This window comes from Neodiprion pinetum, chromosome 2 (assembly GCF_021155775.2).
Source record: "Neodiprion pinetum isolate iyNeoPine1 chromosome 2, iyNeoPine1.2, whole genome shotgun sequence".
NCBI lineage: Eukaryota > Metazoa > Arthropoda > Insecta > Hymenoptera > Diprionidae > Neodiprion > Neodiprion pinetum.
The window spans coordinates 37,316,363-37,339,752 of record NC_060233.1 but is presented as its reverse complement, the minus strand read 5'-3'; the positions used below and the strand labels follow the sequence as shown (position 1 = coordinate 37,339,752).

The window sequence follows — 23,390 nt, the reverse complement described above, 5'->3', positions numbered from 1 at the left end:
GACTTCATATCGCTGAACGTCCAACTCGTCCGTCTTATTCACAGTCACTATTGGATTATTTATTTCTCGAATTATAAATGACAGGCCCGTTTGCGGCTTCTTTGTAAATCGACGAAAAATTGGACGCGCGAAAATAGCCTGAAGAACGCCGCAAGTCGCGGAAAAATCTGCCGAGTACAGAACTCGGTACTTCAACGCTGTCCTCACGGATTTTAGTGACACTAAATTCTCGTGGCAATGACCCCAGCATCGAGATGCAGACGTCTCAAGGCGTCTGAATAACCAAAGATAAATTCAAAATTAACTTAAGAACGTCCGGACACTGCTTATACAGTTTCGAAATCATAGAATATAAATTAAAAATAAAAACACTTTCTTACCCTGCGACCAAGTACCAGAATTCTTCCGATTTCTTCAAAATTCTTCTGGGCTAAACAGGTTGGTTTCAATTCCTTTTACCTAAAATCTATACTGCCCTGAAATTTCCACCATACACACTGCATATACGTATACATATATTGTGACATCCCTTGTCAATTACGTGTCATAGTTTCCGTCAAGTTTCAGTTGGATTTCGATTGTCCCGTGGGGAGTTGGCCACGCACGTACCTCAAGAGTACATAACTATCAAAACAGTGGTTTTCACGCGATAACGAATGGGAGAGGCTGAGCAAAGTTTCGCTACGGGAAGTTCCTAGTTAATCTTGAGTGCTGGGAAACATTATGGCTCAATTAGAACCATTCGATGAAAAATACTACGACCATTCCCAAGACAGGAATGAGAGGCGTCACTACGACGAGCATCACGACAGGTGCAGCTGGTGCGACGAGGAATCGGATGATCGAGAAGAGTGGAGATACAACGATGAAAACTCTGAGAGTCTAGATAATCTCGGCAACTATCGGCACAGGGACGCGAACGATTGTAAGAACGTTTACTGGGAGGATAAATGTTCCTCGGACAATGTGACCAATCGGCATATCAGCGGTGCAACGTCGGCCGAAATACTTTGTCCGCACTGCAATTGTTATGTACATGCAGCAGTGGACCCAGGTCCGAAATGGTACATGTCCTTGCTCAGCACCGTTCTTCTACCATGTTGGTAAGGATGTTTCCTCTTCACTTTACTGTATACTCCTGCATAGCTGGATCTGCGATCAGCTCACTCACTCTAAAGCTCATTGGCAGACGTAACGGGAACGGTGAATTTCTACAAAGACAAAGTTAACGTAAATTCAGTGTGAAGTATATCGTGTCTGGTACGAGTATATTTGTTGCTTGGATTCGCGAAATTTGTCCCCTGCGTGTTTGAGTTTGAACGATAGGAGGACCTCGTGCATACCAAATGACAATCACGTACTGACGTTGTCGCAGCTTATGTTTGTTGCCACGTTTCACAAACGTGTTGAGAACTCCAAGGCACAGGTGCCCGATCTGTTCTCGTGTTATCCTTGGTGGCAGAACTTCGCCGTACGGAGCCCAGAGACAGAATTACCGCTAGAACTATCCTGATGCAAACGTACAATTGGACTGCACACCGACTTGATCGTCTTTAGCAGGTTACGTATACCAACCCTTTCTGACTCTGACACATATTCCAAGCATTTGTTATCGTTGATCCCATCACTTGCGTGCAAACAGGCTTTTTAAAAATTTCATGTAGTTTCGCGTAGATCCGTGCAGCATGGTTTTGCCTCTGTCCAGATATCAGGCTTGTTAAAATTCAACTTTCAATTCTGGAAAACACTTGTATTAAAAATGGGAATACTGCTGAAATTCATGCCGTCGACCTACCGACCAATTGTGGTAGTTTGTCCTGGTTGTGAGGAGAAAATTAAGACTATTGTTACGTATGGGTCATCCTCGTTCACCTACATCATGAGCAAGCTCCTGTGTCCATTTTGGTTATTAGCCACTTGCATTCTAACAACTGTTTCCTCGTTCCAAGCCTTGAACTTGATTTTATTCGCTCATAATCGCCTAACTGTAGTCTCTACGTTTTCACAGTTTGTGTTTTGTCCCGCATTTCACGGTGCTCGGTAAAAATCCGATACACAAGTGCCCTCTTTGCCTGATGACAATCCCGCCCGAAATACTGACGGGTTCCGATAGCGGCAACTTGTTAAGGCACAGGAAATGTTACAGGACAATTGCCTCGACTAAGCTCCATAATCAAGCTGTTCTCAAAGTTCCTACTGCAAACCGTAAGACCTGCATTCGACAATGAATTGAAACCCGTATAACTGCTTATGGAGGTCAATCCGGAACCCAGCGCCTCTAAAAATGGCTCCGCGATCACCGAAGATTACAACGAATGCCGTAACGCCGAAGCAACAGGTACTATAACAAAGTAAAGTAAGCTGCTAGACGCAACGTATGATGAAGCTATTCGCATTAATTTCCAGGTTCAAAGTTCACATCCCCGACAAGTCGCAACTTGGATACGGCGCAAGAAGTTCCTGAATCGTTAGAGGCGATAATCAAGTACCCGGTGAATCCTTTACCGGGAACTTTCAAGCAGACTATGCGCGGTACGCAAACACCATTGACGTTGATAGGGGTTACGATGTCCAAATCTAACGAGGAGGATCAAAAACCCCCGTCGGCAGTGCCGGAAATACTGGAGGCGGAAATGCCTTCCGGAACGATAGAAGGTCCCGAATCTTCCACAAGTGCGGTTAAATCTGTATTCTCGCAGTTTCGGGTCGAGGCTGTAAGTCTTCGTTATCTTCTGTTCTGTTCCTGTAGACGTTTCTTCCATAATTTTCAATTCTTACAGGTGACCGTGAAGTTCAGCCACGAAGCAGCCACGCAGGCGACGCCCCCACACCCCTCTTTGACATCGACCAAGTCCTCGACGCTCCCTATTAACGTGATGCAGATTGCTACCTCTGTCTCTTCCAGCCGCTCTGGACCAAAAAGTGAAGTATTGACTGTGACCACTGACTATGGCACTCGGACTCCGGATGCCAGAAGTCTGCTGCTGGACGTCATTGAGCAGGATCATCCCATTCGTTACATCAACGTTGAACCGAGTAAAGTTCTTTTATGACAACTTTTACTTCGGGGAGAACCGTCTAAATTTCACTGTCGCTGTTTTGATTGAAAATTGGCAACGAACTACTTTTGCTTGGTTAGTGCAAGCAGTTGTTCCATACGCAGAAAGCGTCAGTGTGAAAAGTATATGACGTATTTTGAAAACGTTCAAATAGATTTAGAAAATGGATATTGAATCGCTAGAATCCAATCATGGTCACCGAAGGTAGTGACATTTAATATCCTGTTGACCTGATTAGTCGGTACAGTTGGTGGTATTGGTTTTGTCCGGAGTCAACCCCGTCACCGTTAGGAAGATATTTTGTCCCATTCAACAAATGAGCAATATGTAAAACAATACGAGTAAATTCAGCCTGTTTATCGTCGTTATTCCGCAGATTCAGAAATCCTCGATAGGTCAAATTTAGACGGTGTCTCTGCGTTAAGCGTATGGGGCAAATTGCGTATAATTAATCAACAGGTACTTCGGCAATTGCCGTGACAAGTTCGTCGCCTGTGACAACACCCGGTTTACCAAATTTCACAATGTCGCCACCTTCGATCAACAGCCAAAGAAGCTTGCTGAATTTACAACGAAGGCGTCCAGACAATCGATGGAGCTGGAGAAATTGCTTCACACGAAACATCCCTCAGAGAGAAGATGTATGGAGCTGATGGAATTAAAACGAGGCTCTGGAGTATTTCTTTTTATTGTTTCTTCTTCTTCTTCTTCACCTCATCCCTCATCCCGCAGCCGGATCTGATACCTTACACAATGGGACCACCACCTACGTATTCGGGAATATTCAGAGAGCAGAGACCGCTCTACACCGAATCGAGCATCCCACTACCACCAAGACTGTCCAACGACACTGTCGCCTCATTCGTAGCACCGATACCCCCGCCAAGTTATGCCCAAGCCCAAGGTCTCTGCGTGTCTCCGTATTCGATGGAACAGATTATTTCAGTGACTCGTAATACACGACATCAATCTTCTCTTCACGTATATTCGTAAATCTTCCCGAATGTCGGACTCGTTGAAATCCTGGCCCTTTTTGTCAATTTTTTCATTTCACTTTCGATTATTCCGACTTGGAAAACTCGCTTTTGGAAATGATATGAGAGTCACGGTTCCAGCCAACAGGGGTGCCTGGCCGCCGAGGCCCACCGCCACCATTTGCCCCAGATGTGCGACAGTCGTCGTAACCGCAATCGAAGCTCGACGATCGGCCATCACCCACATCTCGGCATTGGTACTTTTCCTATGCGGGTAAAGTTGAACGCCCTTATTGTGCCCTTTCCAGTCAGTGCCCGGACCGCTAAACCTACGAACACGCAACACCTAGTATGAAAATTTGTTGACTTATAACGGAGTTTGGTAATTTATGACGATTCACAGATGCTGGCCGTGTTGTTTGGTCCCGTACTGCATCGATTCCTGCAAAAGTACGCATCACCATTGCCCGATTTGCCGAACTTACCTGGGAACTTACACACCTTGGTGATGCGGGCGACGAGAGCAACGACACGGATTTCTCATTCGGTGGCAAAAAAAAACCTGAACGTTGAAAGTGCCAGCAGGAAATTGAATAAAATGTATCTGATCACACGCCGGGGCAGAAAATTATTCGTGTCATTTTACCTTAGATATATCCTTAGATTGTAACTCTCGTTAAGTCGAATAAAGGGACAGGTTGTACTCCCTTATTGAAAGGCCTGCGTCAGGTAGGCGTATATACTGGAACAGCTTTATTCTAGTCTCAGATACGTAGGTATAATAGTGTCTATAAATCAGAAGTGCCGACGTGCCTTAGCAGATGAATGGGCCCTTCTTCCTAGTGCAAAGCTTCCAGAATAGAGTTGTGAGATGCTAAATGGGTATTGCAGTCCGGGCAGTAATGTTTTGCGGTGACGAAACACATCGAGAAATACGGAAGAAGACAGCATCCGAAAAAACAGCTGCGATTATAAATGAAAAATTGTATCAATCGAGCAAATAAGGATAATCAGATCCCATCATCACTCACCCAGCAACAATGCAGAGGATACAAGTAATGTGCGCAATCTTCGAGTAAGATATTTGCACTTCGGTGGTAACGTTCCTCCTACAGGTTGAGCAGTACGCTATAGCCGGACTGTGGTGATTACCTGAAAAAAAAAATTAAACATAAAATAATAGCTGGTCAGATCGATGTCTTATAACCGACATAATAATACAACATCTTTGGGAGATGTGATGTAATAAACTTACGAGGCCCATTCCCAGTTGCGGATTGAGGCGAGGATTGGTTTGATGCAGACATGACAACTCAACGTTCAGTAAGCATCATAGATAAAAGTACCGTATGGTCATTGATATAACTTATTTTGTATACATTCACGAAGTACGTAAATTCCCTTGGGTGTAAAAACTAAAAGAAACCAGCCGTGCTTCGCACAACGCGTTGAACATCCGTCCGGAATCAATAAATAGTTTTGCAAAGAAGATCGTCGGGGATTTCGAAGGAGCTGACAACTCTGTCCAATTAGTGTATAGCGAATAGAATTTCGGTTCTAATGGTGAACATTGGGCGGATGCAAAACATCTTCTGCTAGTTTATCACTGTTCCGACCAAACCCCAGGTTCATTTTCATAATGGCAGATAACCCATGTCGTGGATATTCTATTGGGATACCTCCACCCGCAGAACTACTGTCAAAAAAGTAACGTGGGTCGATCCTGAGTTGCATCTATTCGCAGGGGAAGAAAAAAAATAAAGATAATTCAACGAGCGCAACGTAGCAATCCACTCAGCGCGTACACGTACGTATCCTCTAAAATGAAATTAAATACCGACCGTGGCCTCGACTTTAGATGAAAAGTGACACATCGCCGGTGAGATGACGGTATGTTACCATTTATCGTGAAAACAGAGTGTTAAATTCATTCAGCCTTTTGGAAACGATCTTTTGGAATAATCAATTTTTAAATTATTCGAGCACGTTTCTTGACCACGATATTAAAATTTTTCCTCCGAGTTTGTCAATTTTATCCAAACTGACGCGATATGGTAGAGATGTTATCTCACAACATGCAGCTAAATTCTGTGAAAATTCACATTGTTTACATGGGTACCAACAGATGGCACCAGATGGACGCAATTTTCGACCTCTGTGTGCAACCAGTTGCTAAACTCAAGGTGAGGAAACTGCTAATGTCAACTCGACGTGAGTTGTTGATGAAGCTTTTAACCCACTGTTGCCACAGTTGCGGAAAGCAAGATATCCTACTCGATCATTTTGTAAGTAGACCGTGAAATTAAATTTCACGCGGGTGTATTGGTACGAGTAATTATTCTACCGAATACGGCATTGAATGTAACAAGGCAATGTCGCTATTCGGCTCACGTTCAATGCCGGCCTTTGATACGAAATATGCGTCGCGTATTTTTGAAGCGTAATTACTCCGTCCAAGTGTACGGTAACTTTGCTACATCGTTCTAAATTCACGATCAGAATAGACGAAGCCTTGAATGCGAACCGTTGGAAAACAAATAAACTGGAAACGGTGGTAGAATGTCTATGCATACCAGGGTTACGGAATCTTTTAAACCTGTCTTATATTAATATATTCTATTATTAACTTCTCAAGATTCAAAATATCTGCAAACTTTTGTTACAATCGAATAGCTCAAAATTATCAATTTGCAGTCTTGTTGAATTTAACAATTGGATTTGAACCTGCGATGTTGCAATGAAATACAGATGTAATTCTAGTATCTGACGTTTCAAAGTGACTAATGAAAAATGACAGCATTTGCGTCATCGGGTGGGTAAATCACTAGATTACTCATTATAAACCAGTTTGTTTCCTGATTATGTAGCACAATCGTTGCTGCGTTTTCACCTTTCGTTAGCGTTTTTCACCGTCTGAAAAGGAAGGAATCGAACGATCTGATTAAAATACGTTGATTCGAACATGCTCAAATTTTAATGTGTCATTTTATTTGCCGATTCGATCAAACCAAGAAGATAAAATAATGCGAAAGAGACTTCGCTCTGTAATCTTGAAATGAGTCACTGCATTGACCAGGGAATCACCCGCAGTAATGTTGACACAAATAATTTCATTTTCAAACAAAATTCCCATTTGAGAATCTGCACTTGCGTCGGATTCTGTGAAATTACCATTTGAAATACTGTGATTCAAAGTACTTATTGTATAACCGATGCACGTCGTCGCTATCTATTTTCCGGTGAGTGATTCGGAGAAAAAAAATAATCAGTCATGAGATCATGAATAATTGTATTTCCGGAACTCAACATTTCTTCTTAAACAGTTTTATCAATACAAGGAAGACGCGCGAATGCTTTCCTTCCATTAAATTTACCCCGATTTCAACAAATGACCGTGAAAGGTGCGATGACATTGTTATCGTCTCGGTCTTCAATCCTTCCTATCTTCGACCATTGACTAGACTCAAAGCTTCGCTGAATTTGACATGGAATCAAGTTTTACAGATTAGTTCCTCGCCGAACGTAATGAGATAACGCTATCTCGATCTGGTGGAGTTTTCACATCGCGAACGATCCAGTTCGCAACAACCATTCGTTCTTCGAACTTCGTGCAGCATTTGCATCGTCGACAGAAATTCAAGGTGAGCGTCAAACATCCACAGTAATGGACAAGGATCCTCCGCCTCCTGGATTTATCAACCAGCAACCACCCCCATATTCTCCACCGACGGAACAGCCGACGACAACCTCGGTACCACTTTCTACGTTACCCCCGTACACCGAACAACCATTGTACCATCTTCACGGCGCGAACGTGACGGCACACGTCATCACCCAGCAGCCAGGTACTTGCAATCAGCGTCGATTTTGTAAATTTTTCAAGTGAAAATTAACCCGTACGGAACGACCAAGGCAAAGGTACTCCGATGGCAGAAAAGTAGACGTGAATCGGGGAACGGATTTAGGTATTGATCCTCACTTCAAGGGTCCGTGAGATTCGCGAACCGATTCCCTGTTAGTCGCGCCACATACTTTAGCATAGTACTTGCAGAAATCTAGGTGAAAATAAATTGTTGCAAAATGTCGCGCAGGTTTGCCTAATTTCTTGTAGATTCGTGGCAAGGAATTATTCAAATCAATCTTATCGATTATATTTCGATAAGTATCTTAATCAGATGACAGAATTATCGCCGACTAATCGGATCTGTTTTTAATCCCGGATTAATCGCAGAGGAAAATTAAGCCCGGGTTGCAAAAATATTCAAAATAATAACTGTGGCTGTTTTTTCAAACGATCACAGTTGGAAAAATTTCAAATTTCATACGATTAACGTTAATTTCCATCTCGTCATTTTTCAGGGACAACGGTTCATGTCATTACCAATGCATCCCCTTTCGGGCCGGATCCGATAACGATGATTTGTTCCAAGTGCAATCGCACGGTGAGCAGCGTTGTCATTAAGCAGCCGACAACTAGAACCCACCTGTGGGCATGCCTCTTATGCATATTCGGGTAAGATGCGCTACTCCTTCAAATCGCATCAACGACTCATTTTTCGTTAACATTATCGGCTCTCGTTCTATTTTCCGTGTACATCAATGTCATGTCAAATCGCATCACTCTTCGACTCGTAGTTCGAACGTACATATCCCCTATCAATCTCCCAAATTTCTCCTTCAAACAACCGTCGGGAGAATTATGCAAAAATTGTCTTCATCGCGTCCGTATTTCAGCTGCTGGCCCTGCGCACCTGTCGTCTACTGCACGGAATCCTGTCTCGACACTGCACACTACTGTCCCAACTGTAAATCCTATCAAGGAAAGCACAGGCGTTAAGAATCCACGATGAGAAAGACGTTAAGATCGACGATGAGCGTACCGATCTAGTCTTAGATCAGAAAAATATTTTCAAACGTAAAATAAGGCTGAAAATAAAAGCAGTTCAAGTTTCGGACTGCCGATCATGTCCTAATTTAGTCTTTAAGTTACCGTTGTGTTATACTTGAATTTATTCTCGTTTATAAGACTAAACTTATAACCTATCTAGTATTTATTTTTATTGTTTCACACTACTTATGTCTCTTCTACGTGTAGATCTACGATCAAGGGCAAAAGTGCAATGAATGAAGGAAAAAATTTCGAATTAAAAACAGTAAACTGCAAAGTTCACAAGCACGCGTTATCTTTACCACGTGGTGCACGATGCAAGTAAGACAAATCAGGATTTGTTGATAAAACACGATGTGAGCCAGAGACTCCTCCTTTCACCTCCGAAGCGTTTCTACCTCACGCTTGTCGCGATAACCACGGTTTTTTTAACGATAGGCTCCGCCGGCTTTTCGTTACCTCGTAGGTAAACTGCAAAAGTAAACAAACGATCGCGATAGCATAACTGATCTGTGATCGCAAGTCCGGAACGTCCTCGACCGATATATCATTGGCACTACGGTCATATACAGTCGGTGAATTCGATCGGTCGAGCGATCAGTGCTACAAGTTAATCAAGAAGTAACTGCAAACTGTTAATACGGCAGGAAATTAAATCACCTTGAGGTGCTGAACAACAAGTTTACACCTTTGAGCGTAAAACTTGGCAACGTCTTACGTCAAACGACCTCTCAATGGTCTTAACGTTAATAATACCAAAAGCCTCCAAAAGTTGCGACTGCGTGCTGCATAGAAATAAAAAAATGTTCACGGCGTACACGGTCGTTAACTCGAATGGCAAACGAGCAATAAATGGTGAGATGTTTAAAGACGATTGCCATCGGCAATCCGGAACAGGTAATAACAATTCGAGCACCAGGAGCAGCAGCAGCAGCATTGGCTGCGTCCAGGAGTCTGAAAGTCAGGTGAGCAGCACGTTAGTTATTACACCATTGCCAAATGGCAATCACGCAAGTCTCCGCGGTAAGAAATCGATAATTTTTTGAGATAACAGAGGCCGATTCACCGCGACGCGTCACGACGCGGCGAAATGTTTTCCAACTACAGCTATCGCGTAGGCCGCGTTCTCGCCTTGCGGCGACTCATTGTCGCCAGTCAGTCAGTGTTGGCGCTCCGTATCGTCGACATCCATCCAGTCATTCGTCGATCGAGCAAGTCCTGCGATCCGTTCGTCTCTGCATTTAACGACGCGCCGTCATGTACCCCGGGAATAACAACTACCAGTACAACCCGCAGTACGGCAATCAGCCGCCTCCCCCGCAAGGCTACCCGATGTACGGACCTCCGCCGCCTTATGGTGCCCCGCCAATTACGCAGCAGCCACCCCCAGGTAACGTGGATTCAAAGTACTTGGTGTTTACGCCGCGCCGATGGTCATTGATCGGTTTCAAACACTGTGCCGTACCCTCTGTAATTTTTTCCCATGACAGGTACGACGGTCTACGTCGTTCCCGCCCAGGAACAGCAACGGTCAACGGGAATGAGTGCGGAGTCGGCTCTTTGCTGCGGGTGCTGTTTAGGGTGGGTTGAATTTCGGACGATTTTTACCCAGATATTTATATTTTTATACCGTACCTGCTTGAACGATTTCGTTAATTTAACGTTTCATCGATTCCTGCAGACTCTGTCTCGGGTGCGGACCTTGCGACCTCTGTTGCTGCTAGTTCCAAATCACCGGGGGTAACAAGTGGTTGCCAACGATGCGATCCGGGCGATGATTATACCGATTTCCAATGAACGACGATGGATTTATCGACGCCTTGGGAAAACCGGAGCGGATGTTGACTGATTGCCTTACGCCGTGTAGGGGAAAAAGTCGTCAAGAACAGTTGGTGGAATCTTGTCGGTGTGTGCGAATGTGTGTCAGTGTGGGTGAGTGTGCGCAGAGATAATGGATTCTTAAGATATGTGAAACCTGTTGTATAGATAAAAGAAATAAAATTTTGAACCTCGAGTCTGGCGCGATGAGGCACAGTTCGGGCTAATCGTGAATAACAAGACGCTTAAGTGGTCGGGCACGTCGGTAAAGTAATTAAATATCATAATTGTGTAAATATTAGGTAACGGTTGAAGGTGCTCAGTAAAATAATTAACAGATAAACGTGCCAGTTATACTTTAATTTATTTATTATCCTCTCTCTCTCTCTCTCTCTCTCTCTCTTTCTTTCTTTCTTTCTCTGGATCCCACCAATCCATGCGATTTCGAAATATAACATAACATCATCCTGATCGAACTGCGCTGAAATGCGTTTTCACCTAATATCGTGAATCGCCAAAACGTAAAGGCCTTCGATCGATTATATTCAAGCTCTCCTCCGTCATTATCTCAGTTCGTGTGATTGGGAATATTTTTTTCCATGTTCAATTGCAATTCAGGATACCATACAACGGTACGAGCCTCTGGTTTATTGTTGTTGTTGTAGAAACAACGTGCGAACTAAAAATTAGTACTTGAGTCGTAAAGAGGTTCGTTCTTTCGCTATTGTTTGTATACCTACCTATACGAGACCGTTACAAAAGATAGCATTCGCTCACGAGTTATATCACCAACGACTTCGCTGCGTTAACGTACCGTATACAAAATTCCGAGAGCTTAATGGCGGCTGAATTTGCGCGACGATAACGAATCGCGATAATGATCGATAGCATCGATTCGAAAAACGGTATCACGGGCCTTGCGATCCGATATTTTATACTCCTCTTACAGGTACGTCACTGACTGAGATACGAAACACATGTTGTCACACAGTTGCTGCAGGAAGCTCACGGATTCCGCAGTAGACGATAAAACGTTGGCTGGTGAACACTGGGTGGTAATTTATTTCCGAACCGAGGAGGACCGGATACCATCACCTCCTACACTTTGACGATACGCCGAGTCACGTTATGATCAACAAGGAGAGAGAGGCAACGTCAGCGGCTGGCAGATCTGTGCCAAATAGTGCAAATCGTACGGACGATCCGCCGCCACCTTACAGCCTCTACAAACCGTCAATGGCGGCCGAACCACCCCCGCTGCCCCTCGAACCTCCAGCTTTGACTTCGGAGCAACCTCCAGGTTGGCGTAACGGCAGATCGAATTTGTTCAGAAAATCTAATACTTGTACGGACTAACTTTCCGAATCATTATTCCGATCCTATTCAGCTGTAATAACCGAGGTTATACCTGGTCCTGGTTCACAAACGGAAAACTCTTCGAACTACCACTTGACGTCGGGAGAGAGCATCAAGGCTGCCTGCTGTATAGTGTAAGTTACGTTTCAAGTGTTGCCAATATCAGAGACGCTGTAAATTTGATGGTAAACTTTTTGTTTAAGTGAATTTTTTGCCTTGCATCCATACACCGGTCTTAAGATATTTCAATTTTATTCAGGTTATGCTGGTTCTGGATCCCGTTCGCCTTCTGCATCGACTGTTGTGCCAGAACTTACCCACAGTTAAGGCCCAAACGGTATCGGTAGAGAAAAGGCCGTCTTTCGCTCCTGAACTCACCTTCAAGAGGACGAATTGCAACGTTTAAGATGTCAAGCTCGTTTTTAAGAACCAAGTGAGCCAGGGCAAAGCCTAGGCGTGGAATGCTGTTTTTAGTTTGGCCAAAATACGCGTGCGCGTGATTGGGACCATGTGAAAGCGATCGCTGCAAGTTTACAGTGAGAACTATGATATTGCATAAATGCAGATGAATTCACTCTATGCTAAATTGCCCGTACAGCAATTACCAAATAATCAATCGGAAACGTATGAATAACGCTGCGGGCACCAGTCGACCGGTGTAATTTTAAAATTTGGGAGTAGCACAAATTCACTCTTAACGTCGTAACTATTTTCCGAACAAGTCAATTTCTTACGCACCATTAGACTTGAGTCAGTTCATTGATCACCAGCAATTCGAACGTGCCATACTCAACAAGTGACAATTTTTCAGTTGAATAATTTTACTGTCGCTACGCACGATCGAAGTTGATGGGATTTTTTGAACATTCTGAAATTATTGTAAAACTACGACGTTTGATGTGAAATCGAATACCGGCTTTGAAATTTTATCGGCATCCGGAATATGTCGTCGAAAAAATGTTATTCTTCATTTTTGTGTAAGGATAACGAATTACCGGTGATGAGTAAATTCAAATAGTTTTTCGGAAATCAATTTTTTTCCTTTTTGCCAAGGAAATACGGAACTTCGCAATAATTCGTTTGGTACAAGACAGCTGAATCTGTTTTCTCTCCACTTACCAGCATTATCTCGTATTTATACCGATCCCCTTGAGCACGTTTCAATAGTATTATCTTAATCTTGGTTTCCAATTTTTATGGTCTATACCTCAGCTGTTAACTGCGGCTGATTACACCTGACATATTTTACTGTGCTATACACACACATAATAAGTATAATCATATACCTAGTCACATGTTCTAATTAACAAGACATTTATAATACATACTGTTTTCAATCAATACGACTGTCGCTGCTTCGATTTACAGTGTGTGAGTGTCCCACTGAAAAAAACTGGGACATAGTTCGGCTAGTATTGTATGAGGAAAAAACTGAATCACCATAAGTGAACCTTTACACGATACTCGTGACGTACCAAGACGCAGTTACGTATCCTTGTCACGTGTCGTGAAGCGTGGCTTCCCACAAAGGCGAATCATATCCGGACCTCACTTCCGCACAACGATCGACTTAACGAGAACCTACGGTTTCTTTTTCTTTATACATTTTCACGTTGTGCCATGTGCGTATCAATATGAATACGGTTTCAATACGTAAGGATCTGCGGCTGCTTGTGCTATAAATAATTCCAGCCAAACGTAAGCAGCTGCTGCTTGTATCATATTATATACAAATGACATCACACGGTAGTTCGGAAACGTTACGATTTCGTTCGTTACTTTGTAATTTTTAATCAATAATCAAAACTTCAATCTTTTACATACGTTAAAAATCGGCAAATAAACAAAAACGCCAAGTCTACCGCTTTAACTGTTTTATATGTGTAACAGGAAAAATTATACATCACATCGAAGATTTCGAATTATTGCCGACTTTGAATGAAATCGATTATAAAATTATACACATAACGATGATTTGATAGAATAATCGTTTGAAACTCCAAGTTTTCGCTTTCAATATGACGCTCAGTCTATCTGGTGAAATTTTTTTAATATTACGTTATAGCAAAGACTAATTTCTACAGTACCTAGATGTTTTCAACCTCTGTCTCCTCAGAAAATTTTACTCAGCTGAAATTCAGAACATCTGTTTTCGGTATTTCTATAACACACGTGTAAATGCTGATAACGAAAGTTTCCCAAAAATATTTGATCAATAATCGTATCGGAAGTTGTTAGGCAAGGTAGGTAAGATTTTTGACGGTAATCAATCGAATCCAAACTCCTTGTAGAATACAAAAAATTGTAAAACATCGTAAATCATTGTTTCCAGAAACTTACGCCCGGTAGAATTATTAATAGACATGATGGCTGATTGTAACAATTCAAGCGTAATAAGAGCAAACACCTGAGCTTTCGGTTCCCAGACTATTTTAACGACACGCATAACATACACTGCCAGCCAAAAGTTGAGGTACACCATTCGATATTTCTTATCGCACTAATGGTTAGATAGCGGACTCAAAAGTAAACATAATAGAAAAAAATTTCGATGACTAAAGATGGCGAAAAAACGTCCATGCTCAAAAATACGTACCGGCGCAAAAAACAAATCCTATAGAGAATTTTCTGAAAAAGTAAAATGAAGGTAAATTTATCCTGTTTAAAACGCCGCTTGGCAAATTTGATCATCTTCATTTTTGAGTCCGCTATCTAACTTATAGCGCGGCAAGAAATTTCGACCGGTTTACCCAAACTTTTTGCCGGGAGTGTATACGATAAGGTGTAATTGGTAAACCAATACCAGGCATGCATGCACGTTCAAAGCGCGGAGTTTTTCCCGCACCAGAGGAACCTTCTATCCCCTCTACCCGTCCGTTTTTTTCACCTTCCTCTCCGTTCTCCGTTTCTCTCGAAATCCCCCTCCTCCTGATTACTCACCTGTGTGACCGCCATGACGGTGCTCCTCCGATTCGCCGGGTGCCACGAGTCTCCGCAGCGTCAATCGTGACCAAGTTTCTGTGTGTAACCGATTCCGGTGACAACGGGTGAACATAGTTTGATACGTCAAGTGGTGCATCGGGTGGATCTGGGGGGAAGGTTTTCCGGTTCGTCGGTGTTTCAACTTTTAAATTAAATCGGCACGAATTAGGGGCCCAGCATGCATCACCAAGATAACGCCTCGCCTTACAATCCGACGACCGAGCCGATCTCTCAACCAGGTGGTGGTGTCGCCTACACGCCGGCACAACCGGTCAACATTCAACCAGGTGAAACGGTCTATAATCCCTAATGGAAATATCGCGATGCCAGTGCCGAAGGAGCTTGTACTTGGTTGTACGCCCTTTTGGCTTTCGAGGGCGTAGAATAAATATATAAGCCCTTTTGGTATCAGCACCGCGATATTTTCGTCATTCTACGCGATTTAGGAGTTTTTAGTATTGTTACGTGTACGGCAGATCGGATGCTGACTTGTTTTGAATTTTAAAACGACGAAACGGCAAAGTAAGCGTCACGCTCATTTTTTACATTCGCTTTTATTACGTTTACGACAAGTTTGTTACCACCTGTGGGTAGATGAGGAAAATATTAACGAGTCAGTCGTACGACTCGTTTCGAGAGCGTTAACTTCACGATTTATTCGGAGCTCGTGGTACATATTTGATTTGTACACTTGGAAAAGATTCCACCTATTTTCCGAAGGGTTCGTCATTTCTGAAAGCCCAAGCGTAAATTGTTATCTAAAGTAGGTAAGCCGGCGATTAGATAAAAATACGGCATCTAATCGTGTCGTTGAGTGTCCTGATATAAATGTTGCATGACCGCAGTATTATTTCCGAAATACCTTCGTCATCAATACGCCCTGACGCGTCGATCGATGCCCTATATCAGAGTACCCGAAATACAGCGTACCCTAAGAATGTTGTACATACATTCTGCATGAAATGGGTGTTTATATTTTCCGAAATACCCGCCGGCGATCTTGTGCCATTATATAAACGATGTGCCTGTTTGCCTACCGATCGAGAATAATATTTCCTTTACCAGAGTTGAAACAATTTCGCCTAAACGACCGAGAAATGTTTATTAGGTGCCTGCTTGCGCAGCTCAGCATGCGTCATGCCAAGGTGTGACGATTTGTTTTTTTTTATTTTATTACAATTTATAGCTGCGTTGTATGAACTATCGACTTTTATATTTTCAATAGCGAATCGTCAATCTCAATACAAACCATGAGCACGTTCAACTATGAGACACATTCGTTGTCGTACCAAATAAATAAATAAGTTAGGGATGTATAGTGGTAAAAAAAAAGAAACAGGTTGTAAAAATAAATTATTAAAAAAAAAAAAAACACTCATTCATCCGTCCATTCACTCTCAAGATTAAAATAACGAATAAATAAATCAAAGGTGTTTAAATACAATGGTAAATAGAAATCATTAAAAAAATTATTCATTCATCCATCCTACCTGACTTTGACTGTCACAAAGGATACGCCGCATCTCAAAAATAAACTGGGCGGATTGCATTTACTGTACATGAAATCAAGAGATGACTCGTAAAAATGGCAGAAAAAAAAATCGATTTTTGATTAAATCGATTGTTTTTTCCCCGATTAATCGAGTATATTCGATTATTCTTCAAGCTCGATCAATCGGCCGACTCGATTCTTTTTCCTCGCAATCTGTTTTTCTTTTTTACTTCCATGAACGACGCAATGCAGTATCAATTTATGCGATTAAAGTATGAATTATTATCATTTTCTTACTTACTGAGAACCTATTTCATATACTAAGTGAAAGATAAATGAATATTTTTACCTGAAATTGAAAAATAATTTGAATCAAACTATAAATCATCAACAAACTTATCTGCTATTAAAACTACATACTGAAATTTACGAGATTTTGGTTTCATATGCATTTGGTTTCATAAAAATACGAAATAATCGATTAATCGATTAATTTTTACCGAATCAATCGAGTCGTGTTCGATTACCTTTTTGGACTCGAATAATCGTTGACCTACTATTTTTAACTTAATAGTCATCGCTTGAGTAACTCATGTTCATTTTTATTTTCCGTAGTCACGGTAGTCCATTTATTTTCCACGTGCCAATGGTAGAAGCCAGAGGCACGAATGAAGGAGCAGATTGTGCTCGAACTTCATTTTTCATTGTTGGTGATCAGCGATCAATGATTTCGATTCTTCGTTTGATTCCACCGTTAAAATATGATAGATACTACCAAAAAGAACCTTGGTGCAAAAACCTTTCGCCAAGTACATAAAAATGTGATCATTACCGCACAAAAATACCTTCTCTGATTAAAATATGCTAGAGGTATCTACCTGGAATCGAGAAAAATTCCAGTCCAACTAATGTAAAGCAATCGTACTTCAGGTGCGTCTGTACACGTCTTCACCACCACTCCAAACGTCGGTCCTGATCCTTGCACGGTTACATGTCACGTGTGCGGCCAGAAGGGTATCACCAGGACGGAGAGAGGAGCTAGTGGTAGGACGCACTTGGTGGCCCTTATCCTCTGCCTAGTTGGGTAAGCAATTTCTGCAAAGATCCTTTCAAGGATCTCCAAGATTCAATTTCTTACTCTAAGGATAAGGGAATAAATTGGCAGTCGAGATGGATAAAAATGTATTCGACGAAACTCGAATGCTGTATTTCACGCTCTTGAGCGAAAGCAGTAATACATGTAACGACAGAGTAAAAACCAAATATCGTAGCCTGCACAATGCGTCAGAAAATTCTCACGAAACATACACGTATCAAAGTTCGTGAGGTCGACTTCGGTTTCAACGAATTATACGGCATCGTGTTATATTTATGAGTTTATATCTAATCATCTCCGTAAATTTCAGATGCTGGTGTTGCGCGCCGTTTGTCTACTGCGCAAACAGTTGCCTGGCCACAAAACACTTTTGCCACAAGTGTAACTCTTTCGTTGGAATATACAACCAGCAGCTCTTTTAAGCGATATGTTGAGCGAAGAGTTTCTTTTCTATATATTTATTTCTTATCGAAGGAGTAACGGATGAAAATAAATTGACCTGCGAGACCAGCCGGTTTTGTTATACATATGCCGTCACTGTCTGGTTGAATTTTCGACCGATTACGTAATTACAATGATCTCAAACTATCATTTGACTTGATTCCCATTCGAACGTACTATCTGTGTATAAATATGTGCATTTGAAAAATATACCTATTACACGACGGGTCCGTAAATTCAAATACATTTGCTAATGACAATTGTAAATACGATTTATATCATCTTGTATATTGTTAAGGCTCTTTGTGCTATCTATTTGTTGACCGAAATGTGGGGTGGAGGTCAAAATTTCGAAAGAACGAAAGGTCGAATGGTCGAAAACCTGAAATTTCCGAGAAACGAATTTTAAAATAACGACTAATCAGCGTATCGAATTTGGAATTTTCGATAAATAACCCGATAAAATAACTGTTTCTTCGAAAGTTCATCTAACCGAACGCTCTCTTATCCGAAAAAGTATTTTCAGAACAGTCGGTATTCCGAAAGACCGAAGCACGGAATGTGGAGATACAGAAAAATAAAAGTTACACAATTAAAAATCGAGAGCGGCTGATAATTCGAACAGCCGCAAAATCGAGAAAATTAGTTGTCGACAATCAAAGTTCAGAAGCAGCAAAATTACGATCCGCAAAATGCAGAAGAGCCAGAAAACCGAAAGGCCGCAATACGGTTGTCATAGTTACGCAGACTTTACTAGATGGCACTTTGACACCCGCCATTGGATACGTGTGGCGTTGCAGAGAATATATCGGCTTCTGATGTCATCCTAGATTTTTGACAAAGGCTCGAGTCTGAGTTTTGAAAAGTCGACTTTTTCACTCTTCGGTATTTTCGCAATTCAATATTTTGTCTTTCGCAATCTTGGCCATTCTCAAAAACAAAAAAAAAAAAATGTTACGAATTTATTTGTAAATTTTCGCGTTCTCAGCTTTTATTTTTCCACAAGTCGTGTTTTCGTATTTATGGTCTTTCTACGTTTTCAACTGTCGGTAGTTTGACTTTCGGAATTTCGTGCCGCCGACTTACTCCACCCCGAAATATGATACCGACATATATGTATAAAGTGCCATAGTATTATTAGGATTACGTAATGTACAGCACGCGCATTGTCCACACAAAGTATGTATTATAAATGCACAGGAGTTGTGGAATTTTGGAATTTTAGGCTGCCCTAATTAAAATAACGAATTCATGCTTTACAAGATAATAACTGACTCATCTTTGATAATTTGAAATAAAAACACACCGTACGTCTAGTTCTATTGTCGCGTTCTCGTTTTTCTCTATTTTAACAAACGAACCAGCGATCATGTACTTGTCACTGTAAAAAATATGCGCATAGGCAGCAAATTGGAGGTATATATTCCTATTCTGTATGTCATAACGTCAGACTTGTCAACGTTTCACGCGTAGGCATATATTCATATTTTACGAACGTAATAATGGTGATAGTTATGTTGTTAACAGTGGATTTATTTATGGATCCACCGTCTAGATACTGAGAAAAAAATTGGTGAGAATCATATTCTTTAAAATCCTTATAGATAGGTACGTTCTTATGGCAGAAACTCTCCGATATCGATGATTCAGATTTTTTGAACATCGATCTTTCCACCTTTGAGTAACTAGAAACGAATATAAGAAAATATGATGTGTATCAGGGTGTTGAGGAGAAAATAATTTGCGAATATCCACCGCGGCAGCCTCTAAAAATTTTGTTTGAGTTTAAAGGAAGATTCCATGATAAAATGAGCGTTCTACGTTACGTCTAAAATGGCGCTCATTAAATTTTTCACTTTTCTTTCGCATTTCTTTTCAATTTTTGAATTGTCTCATACGTGGTGACTACCTCGTCCAAAAACATTGAACATCCGTGACGCTGATGTTTGCAGCTCATATATAGATATTTCTATAAATCTCATCTTATTTGCAAACATCAGCGTGACAGTTTACCGTACGAAACGCCTTTTGCTCTGACGGTCAATGTTTTTGGACGAGGTAGTCACTACATACTAGACACAACTACCTCTCTATTTCCGCTGGTCGCTATACGGAATATAAGCTCATCCAGGTTCCAGTACATATTGAAACGGGAACCCGGCACTAATCGAAAAATATGCGAAAAAAGTGAAAGTGGCCGCTTATATATGGCCAACTTAAACGCAAAGTACAACGCTCATTTCTTCAGAGAATCATTCAATTTTCAGAGGTTGCCACGGTGGAAATTCGCAAATCATTTTCTCCTGAAACACCCTAATATCTACAGAGTAGAACGATATAATTATTAACTCTTGTTAACGTTAAGAATAAGTTGAGACAAAAAACGTTAGTAATTCCTTCTTTGAGGATAACGAGTAATGGCAACGTGGACGGTTGATGGTTTGGCAACGCTGCATAGGTATGGTGCACAAATGTCAGACGCATATAATAGAGGAAAGAACGCTGTTGCCACATTTTATTTTGTGATTCTACCACGGAAGTATTTCAAATACATTCAATTTATCTAAACTAATATGTTACACGTGATTTTAATTATCGAAATCATTAATTTGCACCGTGTTTTTAACGATCAAATGAACAAAAATTTCAGTCATAAGTTATGCGTAAAACTCGATCAGCTATTTTACAATCCAATACTTTGTAATAATACCTAACACAATCAAAAGGTGATTATGATTCCACGAAAATATAATCTCGTGGATACTACAAAACGGAAGTGACAAAACGTGCATGATACGGCACATCCATTAATGGTGGAATTGAACTGAAGATATACATAGATTTTCGCTTATGTTTCACTTCGATTACTCTTATATTTCACGGTGTAGTTCAGAATTGTTTTTCACTGTGTTTTTACTGTAAACGCATCAAAAGCATACCAAAGTCCCACCGAGAAATCGCTGATATAAAAGTTATCACGAATTTTTATTTGTAAATTTAAAATAAGACAGACTATTTTTACAAAAAATCCAAGATACGTGTAATTTGTAAAATAATTGTATTTTATATAAGTAAAGGTAGCTTATTTTAATTCTATAGTATTGAACTTCAGAATTTAAAAAACAAACTTTGATTTAACTTATAAAAACTAGAGAAACAAATAATTTCGACGATACTCCACGAATTATATCCTAAAGATTTACATGTGAAAAATTCATATAAATTTTGTAACATTTTTCTTCTCGTGAAAAATTATTTGATGGGGCTTGCAATTAGTCAAATTCATAAGTTGTGAAGTTATAATTTGGAGATAACCAGTGGATTAAAATAATGATATTTTTTTCATAACAGAGTGAATTTTTCGAGCTTACCTTTGAAAAAACCCCAGTAGAAGAATTTCACAACTACACCGAAGAATTGAGTGAAATTTAAGTGATTAAGCTGAAAAATCTTTATACATGACACATGATTATTCAGAAATATTTCATATTTTTAAATTGCGCGCGTGAAATACAGTCATTTTAAAAATTTATAGGTAATTCGCAGTTTCTTAAAATCAATCTTATAATCAATTCGAAAATTTTTGTAAAATAAAAATTAGAGCCTTCAAGAATGAAAAGAATCATACAGAAAATCGCGAGCCAAATTGGAGAGGTCAAGGATAAAAATCAGGTCGAGTTGGCATGGAATACCCTTTACGTATTTTCAAGCAGATCGTAGTTGAGTAAAAAAAAAAAAAAATGCGAACAGATAACGTGTTTTATTCGGCGCTGCCACGGCTTGATTGCAATTATGCCCATGTGCATTTGACCGTTCCAAGGTCGATTCGAGTCGAGTGCGGGCTTAAAAAACAGTAACGACAACGGATCTGGCTGCGAGCCATCTCCTTGACCCCAAACAAAGAGCAACATGTAAGGAAGATCCGGGGACAAGTTCGAAAGCGCTGTAATCACCACTACCGATAAAATTAGCAAAAATTCCGCACCGTCTTCGAATTGCGAGAGTTATCGGTGCGATAATTCAATCAAACGTAGAATTTTACTGCATTTCTCTAACGAACAGATGCAATTTCTGACTGTCAAATCTTACTTATCCCATCAATCTTAGATAAGGATTATCGGAAAGTAAAACTCACGAGATGGCAAAAATTAATAACGACGATCATCTAGTCAGGGTGTATAAATAAACTCGAATTAGTCATGAAATTGTCCCCGCAGTGAATCTGTAATACGAATAAATTTACGATTGATATCAAAATGTGAACGAGTGTCTGACTTGTGCTTTTATATTTATGAATCATCAAATCCTCTATAATATTTATCGTTCGATCTTTTTCGTGATAATAATTTATACCAGCGAAGAGTATGAAATATTATTTCATCGTTGATCAAATACCGATCGTTGACGATGGGCGAAACCCATTTGCAATCCGACAGCATTGTTATAAGAAAGAAAAATGATCCATTCAGGATTTGTACATGAAAAAGTTCCTCTCTTTAGTATTTACCGTAGATGATAGAACGCGTCGGGTCTACTTGGCATCACTGCGCATACTGGCTTCACAATAGCTGATTCCAAAGATCAGAGGATTTGCCAAATGTGTTCCTTTGGAACCACGACAACTATGTGTCTGTAAGAGAGTGGCACCACAACGGGGAGCCAAATTTTCCCTTCTTCTACGGTTCAAAGTGAAGAAAAAGGAAGCTAACAGTACGTAGTTTCTCTTACTATCCCTCTATACGTGCCTGTCCAGGGCCGAGGGTTAAGGGTTGATGGTGCTCAGTAGGCTTACACGTTTCGCAGGGCCCGATTTTATATATTTCTTAATTATGTTAATTGGCACCATGAAATATAATAGGGTTCACAACGATCCACTTGTTTTCCTATTTCTACCGTATCAAACGTATGTGATATAATTTTTTAGAATTTCTAACCATTTACCACATTCCTTTGGGAGCATCAGTCGGAATTGAAAAATTTTTTTAACGCAAAATTGTTATTTCGCGAAAATATCTATTCAAATTTAACGTAATTTGTGCGGAAACAGCATACGCAATATTCCCTTTGGTGATTTCTTATACGTTTAGCGTTTAAAAAAAAAATTGCGATACCACCATTCTTACCGAGAAATCAATTCGGAAACTTCTAATTGACGACCGTAACCACTTTGTGATTCAAGAAGAAAGTTTCCATTTCAAACAATAAAGATTCAATGAGTTTACAATTTTAGCATAAAACGCTGCCGAGATTTTAGTCTCATGAAAACTAAACGCATCGCATATAC

General features: G+C 40.7%; 5 protein-coding genes across 12 annotated transcripts; 4 read left to right on the top strand and 1 right to left on the bottom strand.

Annotated features, from left to right (window-relative positions):
* Positions 1–394: 394 nt before the first annotated feature.
* Positions 395–4,409, top strand: LOC124211221 (mucin-17-like). Of its 3 annotated transcripts, none has more exons than XM_069133378.1 (5): positions 395–1,103; positions 2,147–2,338; positions 2,407–2,714; positions 2,781–3,036; positions 3,519–4,409. In XM_069133378.1, exons 2-5 carry the CDS (start codon positions 2,251–2,253, stop codon positions 3,710–3,712), a joined length of 846 nt encoding a protein of 281 aa, XP_068989479.1. In that variant the 5' UTR covers positions 395–1,103; positions 2,147–2,250; the 3' UTR covers positions 3,713–4,409. The 3 variants fall into 3 exon arrangements, with proteins under 3 accessions (XP_068989479.1, XP_046466012.1, XP_068989478.1); XM_046610056.2 differs by having other exon boundaries at positions 1,376–2,338; XM_069133377.1 differs by lacking the exon at positions 395–1,103 and having other exon boundaries at positions 1,198–2,338.
* Positions 4,410–4,821: 412 nt separating this feature from the next.
* Positions 4,822–15,174, bottom strand: LOC124211225 (lipopolysaccharide-induced tumor necrosis factor-alpha factor homolog). 2 transcript variants are annotated; one of them, XR_011176490.1, is made up of 3 exons: positions 5,289–5,755; positions 5,065–5,185; positions 4,822–4,996 (listed from the first exon to the last, which is right to left on the bottom strand). XR_011176490.1 is itself a non-coding variant. In XM_069133843.1 (3 exons), the coding sequence occupies exons 1-3, from the start codon at positions 15,172–15,174 to the stop codon at positions 4,873–4,875; spliced, it is 384 nt and encodes a 127-aa protein (XP_068989944.1). In that variant the 3' UTR covers positions 4,822–4,872. The 2 variants fall into 2 exon arrangements, 1 of the variants encoding a protein (XP_068989944.1); XM_069133843.1 differs by lacking the exon at positions 5,289–5,755 and adding an exon at positions 15,036–15,174.
* LOC124212302 (lipopolysaccharide-induced tumor necrosis factor-alpha factor homolog) lies at positions 6,255–9,189 on the top strand. Of its 2 annotated transcripts, none has more exons than XM_046612192.2 (4): positions 6,255–6,318; positions 7,538–7,878; positions 8,393–8,546; positions 8,768–9,189. In XM_046612192.2, exons 2-4 carry the CDS (start codon positions 7,698–7,700, stop codon positions 8,868–8,870), a joined length of 438 nt encoding a protein of 145 aa, XP_046468148.1. In that variant the 5' UTR covers positions 6,255–6,318; positions 7,538–7,697; the 3' UTR covers positions 8,871–9,189. The 2 variants fall into 2 exon arrangements, with proteins under 2 accessions (XP_046468148.1, XP_068989450.1); XM_069133349.1 differs by having other exon boundaries at positions 6,262–6,318; positions 7,530–7,878.
* LOC124211224 (cysteine-rich and transmembrane domain-containing protein 1-like) lies at positions 9,872–13,958 on the top strand. 4 transcript variants are annotated; one of them, XR_006881424.2, is made up of 6 exons: positions 9,872–9,886; positions 9,976–10,311; positions 10,412–10,502; positions 10,603–12,039; positions 12,127–12,229; positions 12,355–13,958. XR_006881424.2 is itself a non-coding variant. In XM_069133845.1 (3 exons), exons 1-3 carry the CDS (start codon positions 10,179–10,181, stop codon positions 10,643–10,645), a joined length of 267 nt encoding a protein of 88 aa, XP_068989946.1. In that variant the 5' UTR covers positions 10,063–10,178; the 3' UTR covers positions 10,646–11,082. The 4 variants fall into 4 exon arrangements, 2 of the variants coding, with proteins under 2 accessions (XP_068989946.1, XP_068989945.1); XR_006881423.2 differs by having other exon boundaries at positions 10,029–10,311; positions 12,355–13,956; XM_069133845.1 differs by lacking the exons at positions 9,872–9,886; positions 12,127–12,229; positions 12,355–13,958 and having other exon boundaries at positions 10,063–10,311; positions 10,603–11,082.
* A 54-nt stretch (positions 15,175–15,228) lies between the features above and the next one.
* LOC138190289 (uncharacterized) lies at positions 15,229–22,369 on the top strand. Its single transcript, XM_046610060.2, has 3 exons — positions 15,229–15,364; positions 17,500–17,653; positions 17,976–22,369. Exons 1-3 carry the CDS (start codon positions 15,256–15,258, stop codon positions 18,085–18,087), a joined length of 375 nt encoding a protein of 124 aa, XP_046466016.1. The 5' UTR covers positions 15,229–15,255; the 3' UTR covers positions 18,088–22,369.
* Positions 22,370–23,390: the final 1,021 nt, after the last annotated feature.